At 44.5% G+C, this 13,175-nt stretch overlaps 1 protein-coding gene across 1 annotated transcript in view; it reads left to right on the top strand.

The window, feature by feature from the left end:
• The first annotated feature begins 667 nt into the window (after positions 1-667).
• Positions 668-13,175, top strand: part of Smurf2 (SMAD specific E3 ubiquitin protein ligase 2) — a 131,125-nt gene continuing 118,617 nt past the window's right edge. Inside the window, exons 1-4 of the mRNA XM_013503133.1 lie at positions 668-952; positions 7,569-7,904; positions 11,356-11,595; positions 12,854-13,104. Coding sequence (XP_013358587.1) covers positions 668-952; positions 7,569-7,904; positions 11,356-11,595; positions 12,854-13,104 — 1,112 coding nt within the window. The remainder of the gene's footprint in view (positions 953-7,568; positions 7,905-11,355; positions 11,596-12,853; positions 13,105-13,175) is intronic.

Here is a 13,175-nt window from a genome sequence, read left to right on the forward strand (position 1 = left end):
TGCTACTTGATAGTTAAGAAAGAATTCTGTCCAAGTTTATGGGGTTTGGCGCCATTAACATTTGTTGAATGGATATATAACATATTTATTTTGCCAAGATAACAGAAAACATGGTTCTGGTTGGTTGTCGTGTGGACTATGTTTTCAGGCGGGACACAAATAAGGTGGAATTTTGTCTTCGGGTTGAAATATTTGTTTTTCAGATGCCGTCTTCATGTGGTCTTACCCCAGCCTCAATCCATGGACCACGGTGCTGTTTTTCTAACTTTTTGTACCGAATCCATGTCCTACTTCTTGGCTTCCTCTGTCAGCTTTGGCTAAGAGCCCTTGTCCTTGGGAATCCTCGGTGATGTTGGCCATGAAATAGGCTGCTCTTTTGAATACCTCCTGAACTGCAGCCGTGGGAGTGGCACTTCTAATGCTGCACGGGAGGGTTAGAACCTCAGCCTTTCTGTGGCAGGAAAAAAAGAAAATTTTTCTTTTGTTCTTTCTCTTCCCTCCCTCCTCCCCTCCTTCCTTTCTTCTTTTCCTCCTTTCTTTCTTGGCTCAGGGCCTCTTCAGAAAAGCCATTCTCCTAGGTCCTAGCTAGGCCTCAAGAGGCCTCATGTGCGTCTGCTCTCTCCTTCCATCTTCCCAGCCGCCGTGTGAACGGCTCACCTGCGGGAGGATGAGGGCGCGTGCGGAGCCCAGGCGAGGCGCTCCAGCTCAGGTCACCTCAGGTCCTCAACTGACTGCCAGCTGGCCGGACAGGCGCGACGGAGTCCAGCTGAGATCAGAAGCCCAGACCAGATTGCTGACCCACATAGTTGTGAGGTCCGTGAACGGTTGGGGTTTTTACTCAGGGAATTATGAGGTTGTTTGTTGCACAGCAAAAGCGAAGTGGTCCAGCCTGCTAAGGAGGCCTGGTCACCTGACAGGTTTCCTGCCTGGTGCGATTGTGCTTGATGTCCAGGTACACTGTGGAGCTATCTCGTTATCCCTGATGTTCTCAGCTTTCCTACCAAAGCCCTCAGAGTAGGGTTTGAGGTCTTGGACACCGTAGCCACACAGCTAGGCCTGAATCCAGTCTCTCTCCAGCATTGTGGCCTTGGTAAGTCACTTTCCCCTGTCTGAATTGTATACTCTCATCTGTAAATCATGGAAGTTTGTGATTATTTATCTAAATCTCCATTCCCGACCCCGATACTCCCTTACTCACAGACCCCTGATTTCAGTCAGGCATCCCCTGCATAGCCAAGATCGGGGGTGGCTCCTGAGTGATCTCAACTGACCTCAGAAATTCCAACCGCTGTTCTAATGCACAGTTTAAGAGGGAGCACATAATCACCTTCTGAGGAAGGAAACATGCAGATGTGGAAGTGCTGCTGCTGAACGTGTCTTCACTTCTGGGAAGAACTGCTGTGTCTATTCTGAAGGTTAATTTGGATGTGAAGCTTAGAACGGTAGCTGCCATCTTGTGGCTGAGGAGAGAGCCCTGCAGAAAGCAGAATCCTGACATGGAAGGAACTTGGGTCCTTAAATAAATCACTAAACCACTGAAACTCCAATCATGGAGTCAGTCCTATTTCAGAACTACTTGTTAGGGCCAAGGATATAGCTCAGCAGCACAGCACCTGCCTGGCAAGCACAAGGTCCTGAGTTCGATTCCTGTTAAAAAAAACAAAACAAAACAAAACTGCTTGTTAAACTGGGAGAGGTGGGGCACATGGCTACAATCTCAACTCTGGGAGGCCGAGGCAGGAGGCTGAAAATTCAAGCCCTGCCTGGGCCATTTATAAACTTAGGGAGGCTCTATCTAAAAAAGAACAAAACAAAACAAAAAGCCTGGGATGTAGCTGATAGGAAAGGCCCTGAGTTCAATGCCCAGGACTGGAAACAATAAAAAATAAACACACAGAAAACCACTTGTTACATGCAATGACACTGTGTAAGTCCGAGACAGGGTTTTCCGTTCCTTGCTGGCCTAAGCATCTTAAATGACATCTCCCTTAGCACTACATTTAGCACATAGTAACTCTTCAATTAACATTATAACTGTATTTGAGTCTTTCTTTCAACTATTTTGTTTGTTTGTTTGAGACAGGGTCTCGCTATGCAGTTCAGGCTGGCCTTGAGCTCACTTTGTAGCCCAGGCTGGTCTCAAACTCACAACGATCCTCCTGCCTCAGCCTCCCGAGTGCTGGGATTATAAGCGTGCGCCATCATGCCCGGCTCTTTCAACTATTAAATAGTTTCAGATTTCACAGATCTTGGGAAAAAATGATTTACAGAATCCTTCCCAGATTTGGCATTCCTCTTTTTACTTATGACTCTGGGTCTGGAGCAGGTCTTGACACTATGCTCAGGGAGGCAAACTGAACCCACTGCCTTCTTTTGTAAATAAAGCTTTATTAGAACCCAGCTACGCCCATTCATCTACGGCTGCTTTTGCACTAAAACACTGAAGTCGAGTAGTTGCTATGGAAATCCTATGACCCCTCAAAGCCTAAAATATTTATTATCTGGCCCTTCGCGGAAAAAAATTGTCAGCCTTGCTTGTTTGGGAGCCAGTGCTTCCCCTCAGGAAGACTCACATGAGACTACTTAACAATGCAGACTGCAGCTTTCACCAGATAGATTTTGCTTCGTGAGATGGAGGAGTTAGGATTCTCTTGCAGGCACATGGCTGAAAACCTCATCCAAACCAGGTGGTGGTTTTAGGAATGGCTGGATGCAGGGCCGCGTGGGCTAATAAAATAAGATTTCACTTTGTCTATCTCATGCTTCCTCTTCCTCTGTGCTGACTTCCATCTCAGACAGTGTTGGCCACTGAGGGCCACAACATGTCCCAGCAGTGTCTGTCCTTCCGAGCTGTGTCTAGTATGGAGATATTTATATATTTTTTTGTGCGTGTGTATGTGTATGTGTGTGTGTGTGATAGGGTTTCATTTTATTTATTTATTTATTTATTGTGGTTTTTTTTGAGACAAGGTCTTGTCCTGTAGTTCAGGGTGGCCCTGAACTCACTATATAGCCCGGGCTGGCCTCAAACTCACAGAGACCCTCCTGCCTCAGCCTCCTCAGTGCTGGGGTTACAGGCGTGCAGCACTCTGCCTGGTACAAGGAGATAAAATCTTTGTTTCAACATTTTCAATACAACTGGAGAATCGCTGCAACTGATAACATCAGCACTGAAAGTCAGTCTAGGAAACAATGGACAATTCGCTGACCCTTTGCTGAGTACATAAAAAAAGTACAGATAATAGAGTTTACTACTATATCCTTTTTGGCTCTCTGTCCTCTTCTAGGTTACAAACTCTAAGGAACAGTGCTCAGTACCTGGTGTATTCTTAGCAACTATCATTTTGGATGGTGAATGTAGAAGTATAGTCACTTAACAATTCAGATTGGGATTATTCCTCACACATATTTTTATTTTCTGCTTTTTAAAAATGGATATATTTATATTATAAACATTTCTCTTTGTCACTAAATAAATGAAGTATGAAATTTTACAGAAAGTATGCATGCCAAATTCATGATGGTTTTTTTCCTCTGGGGCTAGGGGCAGGAGGGTACTTTTCATGTTTTTTAAATATAAAAACATCTGATTAAAAAAAAGTCTTGGGAACACAATTTTCCATGGTTGCATAATAGTTTATCATATGACTATATCAATTATATTTAAACCAACCTCCTTTTGTACATTTAAATTGCTTTCAATTTGTTATTCTTATAAATAGTATCGGGATGAATAACTGCATATGTCTTTCTGCATACCTCTGATTGTTTCCTTAGGACAGTTTCCTAGGAATGGAATTATAGGGTATAACTTGTGTTTTCATATTTATTTGTAAATTCCTTTCCAGTAAGGTTAAAATCAATTCCGTGGGTAAGGTTTTAAACCCACAATAACAAGTTATAAAAAAGGAGCTGAGTTATAAAAATGGCCCATGATGGTCTAATAACAAAAATAATTATTGAAAAATTCTATTCAAGCTCCCCCTCCCACCGCACTGGGAGCTAGGATCTCGCTATGTCGCTCAGGCTGGTGTCAGACTCCTGGGTTCAAGCAATCCTCCTCCATTAGCCACGACACAGCTGGGACTGCAAGCACAAGCCGTTATAATGACTGCATAATGAGCCATTGTGTCTGGCAACTTCTAGCGCCTTCATGTATCTGTATCAGTAAAAGACTCTTGTTGTTCCATAAATACCTCCACAGTTACGGTATCAGCTTTCCCAGGAAATGGGTACATTTAATCATTTTCCTCTGTCATCATCACTTGATAAATACCAAACGATGTTGCTTGCTAATGATCTTGAAATGTACGGAGTCTGCTCTTAATGAATAGCAGGGAAATGTAGCTTGTGATTCAGCTCTTGGTGTTTCCTGACATGTGGAAGGGTGTAAGTGAATGTGATACTCCTTTCTACCTACTTTTTACTTCACGCAGCTCTCGGAAAGGTGGGCCGCCTGCTCACCCTGGACCTCAGCTTCCTCGGAGTCCAGCGGCTCAGACAGTACTTGCCGTCTCTTTAGCTCCTCCACGCCCGCGGTCTTATTGGACTAGGCCTCTCTTGCCGGAGGCTCCACCGGAGTCCCAGCCTAGCTCAAGGTCTGAAGCTTTGGTCTGACACTTTAGAGGTGCTACCTTAAGACCTTAACACCAAAGAAGCTGTATTTCAATAGTTAACTTTATTGTTAATCATCTGAAATAGGCACACCAAGGGCAACAGGTGCTTGTCTTTTAAGATGTCAGAAAATAGCATATCTCTCTTCAGCCAGACAGAGATCAGCACGGTAGATAATCTCTAGTAAGTCTCCCATACAATGATCTACCATTAACCAAAGTGACACGTTGCAAGTAATACATTAACAGACACATTCACACTAAAATAGAATTTATTTGGGCCGGGGATATAGCTCAGTGGCACAAGCGCAAGGTCCTGAGTTCAATTCCCAGTACAAAAAAAAAAAAAAGAAAAAAATATATAATTTATTAATCAATCAAGTAGTCCATTGCATTAGGTAAAAGACTCATGAGAGATGCTCTCCTGTTCTGACAGGGCAACCGGCCTGGAAAGAAAATTCCTTCTCAGGGGCTGGGGATTTAGCTCAGCAGCACAGCGCTTGCCTGGCAAGCTCAAGGTCGTGAATTCGAATCCTGGTACCAGAAAAAAAAAAAAAAAAAGCCTTCTCTGCAGATGAGAGATGAAATCAAGTGTGGGAACCTGGAAAATAAGAGCCTTGGGTCCTTGGCACAGGCAGAGCAGGGGAGAAGGAGGCAATGAGGCTGAAGAGACAGGCAGAGGCCTGGTAATGCCAGGAATGCCACACAAAGCAGTTTGGACCGGATCCTGAAGGCCATGAGCAGCCCTTGAGGATTTTAAACAATGGCTCGACATTGACCCATGGGCTTAGGAGTCACGTTGATCTCATTCTGGCCCATATTCTCCGCACTACCCATAAAGACAGCATCGTACAAATATTTCCACATCTCCTCCCATCCCGCCCTTAGAGAATCGTGTTGTAGCTACTACAGTTTGTATTTTGAAGATGATTGGAGATGACTTTCTTCTGAGCCTGCTCGTGTTGTCCAGTCGTCCGAGGCAGTTGCAGTGGAGCGATACCCCGCTCCCTTCCCCCGGGGGCCGGGGCTGCTACCTCATCCTGAAAAGATGTGTTGTTTCATGCTATCAGCTTACAGCAAAACATGCACAGATAACTTTTCAAACATTTAATTGTAATACTTTCATGCTTAAATCACCAAATTGGCTTTGGAAAATATGCAATCTCTTCAAATTACATTCTCTTTTAACTCCGAATTCTCCGTGTCACAGGCCAGTTTGTATATACTTAAGACGTTTCAAAGCGGTACATAAAAAATGACCTGGAGCTACACGGCTTTCTGTTCGTTAAAAGGCAACATATTGTAAATGCAGCAAAAAATGAAAATCAGCTGCATAACGTACCTTATCACCTGTTTTATATAGGATAAGGCATGGAGCGGAACTAGAGCTTGGATTCGTTTCCCAGGACTCCCAAGATCAGTTACCTCAAACTGGGTGGCTTAAAATGACAGAAATTTCTTCTCCCACAGTTCTGAATGCTAAACGCTATGTCTGAATCTCTGGGTAGAATTTTGTGTTGACCGGCAATCTTTGGTGTTCTTTGGCCTTCTGCTACCTCAGTCCCTACCATCATATGACATTCTTTCTGTGTGTTTCTGTCCAAAGGAATTTTCTTTTTCTGTTTTTTTTTTTTTTTTTTTTTTTTTGAGACATGGTGTTGCTATGTAGTTCAATCTGGCTTTAAATGCACTATGTAGCCTAGGCTGGCTGGCCTTGACTTCACAGTAATCCTCCTGCCTCAGCCTCCTGAGTGCTGGGATTATAGGCATGTGCCACCATGCCCAGCTCTATAGCATTTTTCTCTTCTTAAAAATGTACCATTCAGCTGGGTGTTGTGGTGCAGGCTTATAATTTGGCACTCTAGGAGGCTGAAGCAGGAGGATTTCAAATTCAAGTCATGCCTGGAGAACTGTGGGAGACCTTGTCTCAAAATTAAAATTAGGGGCCAGCGATATAGCTCAGCGGCACAAGCACCTGCCTGGCAAGCGCAACATCCTGAACTAGATTCCTGGTACAAAAAAAAAAAAAAAAAAAAAAAAATTAAAATTAGGACCCATTCTAGTGGTTTTATCTTGATCACATCTAAAAAGCCCCTATTTCCAGATAAGGTCACATTTATAGGCACCCAAAGGTTAGGGCTTCAGCATAGGTTTTGTCTAGTTTTAATACCTAGGTACAGAACATGCTGGTTAACTTAAGCAAAACCAGCTAGGTGTGGGGGAGAGCTGGAAGGTAAGGTCTAGGATGGAACAGGCACAGTTCGATGCTGGACAGAGTGTGGAGACCCACTGGGGAACCTCGGGAAGAACACCGGGGAGGTCTGGGGGTGACTGGCCGTCACCTCAAGATCACCTCTAGTAGACATAGAACGCAAGTCACTTTTGTAATTTTAATGTGTTAGTAGCTATGTTAAAAAAGTACAAATGGTGAAATTAACCCAAATCTTATCTTTTATTTAATCCAATATACCAAAAATATACCAATATGTCACCAAAGTGAAAATATTAATAAGCTATTTTGCTTTGTTTTCTATGCTAACTCTTCAAAATTCCTTCTTTTTCCTTCTGGCATAACTAGGGATTGAACAAAGGGAGTGCTAAATGACACCCTCCGCACTTTATTTTTAAACTTCGATGCAGGATCTCAATAAATTGCCCAAGCCAGGCGTGATGGCGCACGCCTGTAATCCCAGCACTTGGGAGGCTGAGGCAGGGGGATCCTTGCAAGTTTGAGACCAACCTGGGCTACAAAGTGAGCTCAAGGCCAGCCTGAACTGCAGAGCAAGACCCTGTCCCAAAAAGACAAAAACAAAGCAAAACCCAAAACCAAAACCAAAATCAAAGAGGTGCCCAGACTGGCCTTGAACTTGAGTTCCTCCTGCCACTGCCTTATGCGTAGCTGGGATTACAGACATGCGCTACCATGCTGGGCTCTGACATATTTTACACTCGCAGCAACACTGCAAGTGCACTGTATTTCAAGTGCACAATAGCCACGTGTACCAGATGGCTGGAGACTCTATTCTAGAACTGCTGCCTGTGAGCAGGAGGATCCGTTCCAGGGAAGGAGATGGGCAGGAGCAACACGGACAGTCAAAGAGCAGGGCAGGCCTGAGGAACAAAGGGCCCCAAGGCAATCGAGGTAAAGGTAAGGAGCCGGGGCTCACTCCCGCTTCCTTCCCGGGAGGCCGGGAGGCTCCTCAGCAGCAGGCTCCCTCAGAGCTGAGGTATCGGAGTGCACCAGGCCAGGAGCACTGGCAGGGAACTGGCAGTCACTCTGCGTCCTTGAGGGTGAGGAAGCCTGTCACCTCAGCTTTTCCCCATCAGTCTCTTTCTACAGACTTATTTCTTCCGTTTATGTAATTGGAAGGCCTTACTATGCTTTTAAAATGGCTTCCTCAACCGCTAACTCTATGATCTCTCAACTTGGCTCCCCACGGCTGGCTCAGCACCTGGTGTTTCCATCTTATGCTCCAAGGTGGCGGGGGGTGGGGTGGGGTGGGCAGTCTGACTGGCTGCTTGCTTGGCGACCCACCTCAGCTGGCCTGGGTCAGACATGTGTCCCTTGAATGGTACCTGCTAAGGCAATGGTTCTCACAGTGGGCCTTGCACCAGCGCCATTAGAAACACAACACAAATTCACATGCCCCATCTCAACCGCAGGAATCAGAACATCCAGGATTAGACTGTGGAGAAGGACATTCTTTGATTAGAATGCATTGAGGACACAGTGATTTATTTATTTTTTTGTTAGAATTTCTTAAGGTAAGGCTTCATTATACAGCCCGGATTAGCCTTGAGTTTACGATCCTCCTGTCTCAGCCTCTTGAATGCTGGGACTACAGGCATGTGTTGGATTACATGCGGAGAAGGATAATCCTTTCATTACCCTTGGAAAAACGTTTGATATCCACCCTGCCCCCTGATCCTAGACTTTTGCCTCTCTTGTTTTTCTTGTCTCTCTTACTTTTCTTTTCATCCGCGGGCACCTCGTTCTGGGGACCCGTCACCCCTGGACAGAAACGGAATGAAGATCTGACAATAGACCAGCACACTGTCAGAGCACGGGCCAGGGCAGCTTTCCTCAGAAGAGGATGTGTGTACTGCAAGAGGGGAGTGGCATGGGGGAGCCCAGAGGTGGACAGACACAGGAAGGAGATGTGACCTCAGCTTTGATCACTGGAAGCCAGGTGTGCTAGGAGGTGGGGGGGCTGAGGAGGGTGTGGCATCAGAAAAGTGGCCCAAAGCACAGCTCAGGATGTGACTTCACCCTAAACCCTGCCAGAACAGGGCCATCCTGGTGGGTTTATGGAGCCAGCTCTCAGGAGCTGGGACAGGCAGAAGCACAGGAAAACATGAGTGGGCACGGGAGGAAGAGAGCTTGACAGGAATAACGCACAGATGGCTGCTTTATCAGTGACGAGCTATGGGCTTGGGGACTTAGCTCAGCAGCACAGTACCTGACTGGCAAGCACTAAGTCGTGAGTTCGATTCTTGGTATCGGAAAAAAACAAAAACGAAAAACCCTGCTCTATCAGTTATGAGCTTATTCAGAGGAAGCCAGATCTAGTGTTATTTAAATTGTGCCATTTTAAAAGATGAAAAAACAGAAGAGTTTTGAGCAGTGGTATAAACTGCTGAGTGCCTGATTTTTCCATGGCATACATACTGTATTACATTAGAAATTTACACTATAAAAATAGCTTTGCAGGAGTACCATTATTAACATACCCTTACCTCAGACAGATTTTTTTATTACTGGAGACAACTCTTCTATGTTAAAAAAATATTAATGGCTGGAGCAGAAGAAATATTAACTACAGAGGGTAGGCACTTTCTTGCAAAGCCATATCAAATTTAATGTTAGCCTGGAACACAAGAATATGTTTTAAACAAAGGGTTTTAAACATTCTCAAAACCATGTGTAGATTTGCACTTACGGTGTAGAATACCATTATAAAGAATACCACTCCAAGTAATTAGTCAAGTATATTAATGAAAAAAATAAAGCTTTTGCTAAAAATGCTAATGAATGAGTTGGAAGGTTCTATTCCATGACATTTATGGAGAAAGACTGACTTTATTGGTATGAAATAAGTGGTGAGATAGAAGTTTAAGAAAAGGATTTGATAAAAGGCATTATCATTCTATTGAGAATGAATTAGGAGTCATAAGGGAATAAAAAGATTTTCTGGAAAAAAAAAAAAAGATTTTCTGCAATTCTCAAAAACATGTGTAACCAAGATACACACAGGCAGACTTTACATTCTGAGTGGATTTCTATTTTAGGAAGAAAGCATAGGATAGACTCCCTAAGAATTATCATTCCTCTCTTTTTTTTCTCAAAAATATGTCTCAAAGGAAGGCCATGATAAAGAAATGTTCTAAATCTAATGCTGAACTTGAATGAAAATCTGGCTTCTCAGCATAATTTTGAAGAGGAGAGCTGGCTCAAAACGTGGTACCCTGGTAACTTGCTTAGAGACACACACCCGCGGTCCACCCTACACTGACCCAATCAGACCCTTAGGCAGGGAACCCAGGGAGCTGCGCTGAACAAGTTCTCCAGGTGATTTTGATACATGCTGAAGTTCCAGAGCCACTGGGATGGTAGTTCCCAAGTTGGTGTGGGCCAGAGTCCCCTCTGGGGCTTTTATAAACACTACTCAGGCTGACTGTGGGAAATTCTGATTCAGTAGGCCTGGGAAGGGGTTAGAACCTATACTGTCAATGCAAGATGATCTTGGGAGCCATTGATTAAAAAACACCGATAATTAAATTCAGTCTAAGTTAATAAGTCCTTTTCTCTCCCTTCCTTCTGTCTTTCCCTCTCTCCCACTATAATTATTCTTATTATGTTGACTTCTAATTATTATTATATTCCATCTCAGTGTCTTCAAAGTATAGTATAGTAACTCATACATGGAATAAGGTAAAAAAAAAAAAGTTGGATAAATCAACAAATCTCATAGCAATATTTTGCTGTGTAGAGAACGGTCATATTTTCATCTTCAATGCTATTTCCTTTTCTAGAAGTTTGAATGCATATAATTAATGTTATATAAAATTTTTGAGCCAGGTGTAGTAGCACAAGCCTATAATCTCAGCATTTGGGAGGCTGAAGCAGGAAGATCGCTGTGAGTTGAAGGCCAGCCTGCACTATATAGTGAGATGCCATCTCAAAAAGCCAAACACCGACTGGGCGTGATGGCGCATGCCTGTAATCCCAGCACTTGGGAGGCTGAGCCAGGTGGGTCGTTGTGAGTTCGAGACCACCCTGGGCTACAAAGTGAGCTCACGTCCAGCCTGAACTGCATAGCAAAACCCTGTCTCAAAAACACAAAAACAAAGACAAAAAAAAGAAAAAAAAAAAGAAAAAAAAGAAAAAAAAAGCCAAAACCCCCCACAAACTTTTAGTTTTGTAATTTTACTTTTATTCAGACTGAATAAATATTTAATAAAAGTAAAATTACAATATTAAATGAAAGTACACATCAAATAATGCTTAGCATGGTAAGAGAGACAATAGTAAAACAGACATCCATGTACCCAGATTTAAAAACATTATCACCATCAGTGAACGGTTTTAAAGTACAGCATTATTCTTATCAGAATCTTTTTTTTTTTTTTTTTTGGTTTTTCTCCGGTACCGGGAACCGAACTCACGACCTTGCGCTTGCCAGGCAGGAGCTTTGCAACTGAGTTAAATTCTCAGCCCCTCTTGTCAGAATCTTTGTTTTAGACAATAGCATTTCCACTTACACAGAGGCAAGCCTCAGCACAGTGCTCTGCACCCTGCGTCCGTATCCGTTTCCCTGCGCCGTCACTTACACATTTCAGTGCACTGTTTCCAGCTGCACAACCGGCAGTGTGCTTCCCCAAGGTTACCATCACCACCTTAAACCCTGACTCGCGTTACCGAATCGAAGCTACAATTATGCCGGTGGGTGGCTGGGAACAAAGTGTGCGCTGTGAGAATAAGGCAAGTGGGTTTGCGTGCATCAGTTTGCTAAGCGTATTGTCATCATCCGGCCTCGTGGAAGCTGTTGTTCAAATTGTTTTGTGTATCTTCAGCTCTCCTGTAATGGGAGCGTTTCTAAAGCACCCTGTTCACTGCTTTGCACCTAGTGGACGTTGAGTGAATGTCTAGCATTCTTCCTTGTATTTTTAGTCTGACTTCTAGGATTTATACACTTTGGGAATCACTTTAGTTGTAGGGCTGCATCTGGACTGCTGAAATGTTCTTGGAGGTAACTTCATCTGGACAGGGAAGAGACTTTACTGATGAATTAAAAGCAATGACTCAGTGATTAGGATGAAAACCTTCTAGACTTTATTAAACATTTTAAATTGCATTAATGTCACAATGGACATAAGTAAAATTAACAAATTACGTACACACACACACACACACACACATACTCACTCACTCCTCTCTGTTATCTTTAGTTTTCACTGGGCCAGAGATGGTTTGCGTGCATATATATCTCTTATTTTACTTTTATTTTATTTTATTTTTTGTCTTCTTGAGACAAGAGTCTCGGTATGCAGTTCAGGCTGGCCTTGAGCTCACTTTGTAGCCCAGGCTGGCCTCGAACTCGCAATGATCCTCCTGCCTCAGCTTCCTGAGTGCTGGGATTACAGGTGTGCGCCACCACGCCCGGCTTATTCTACTTTTAAATTCTGCGTTATCTATCAGCTTCCATATATGATAGTCATCATTGCGGTTAAAAGTGAGTGTGTGTGTGTGTGTGTGTGGCACACACTTGTAATCCCAGCATTTAGGAAGCTGAAATGGAAGGATCTCCGAGAGTCTGAGGCCAGCCTGGGCTACATAGTGAGTTCAAGGCCAGCCTGAACTGCATAAGGGAGACCCTGTCTCAAAAAACAGAACAAAACATCCACGCAGCTGGTGTAAAATAACTCCCTATAATTCACCATTAGACTGTTCCCCTTTTTGCTATTACTCCAACTCTGCAAAGAACATCTTCTGCATTATTATTGACAGAACAAATTCCTGGCAGTGCAATTACAGGGTCAAAGAGTAAGTCACACATTTTTATTTTTTATCTCTTCCTTCTGAGATAACGAAGTAAAGTACTTTATGGACAGCTTTTCACACGGTGATCTCCAAGGCTGACTTCATTAACAATCCTATGGCATTAGGGTCATCTCTCTGCCCTTGCGCTGCAGTTGGCAGAAGAGCCCGAGCAAGCAGGTAAGCTGAGCTCATCCACCAGGTGAGCCCGGATGGAAGGGCGAGGAGCGAACAGCCTTCCTCGGCGTTTGCCGGAACGCTGGCGCGGGACGGCGTTCCTTCCCCGCCGCCACGCGGACCGAGGAGGGCAGCGGGCTCCCCCGGCGCCCCTGCGCGCCTCCTAGCGCTCGCCTGCCCTCCCGGCGCGCCCGCCGCACACAGTAGGCGTCTAACCAAGGCGGCCGGCCGGCACGCAATCGCCCCCGCCCTTGGGCCGATACCGCGCCCCTCCAGGTGCCGTGGACACCACCTCCTCGCCCGCCCAGCCCCTCCCCGAGCCCGGCGCGAGACGCGGGCGGCAGCGC

The sequence above is a fragment of the Chinchilla lanigera genome, unplaced genomic scaffold (assembly GCF_000276665.1).
Source record: "Chinchilla lanigera isolate Chin_1 unplaced genomic scaffold, ChiLan1.0 scaffold00077, whole genome shotgun sequence".
NCBI classification, from domain to species: domain Eukaryota; kingdom Metazoa; phylum Chordata; class Mammalia; order Rodentia; family Chinchillidae; genus Chinchilla; species Chinchilla lanigera.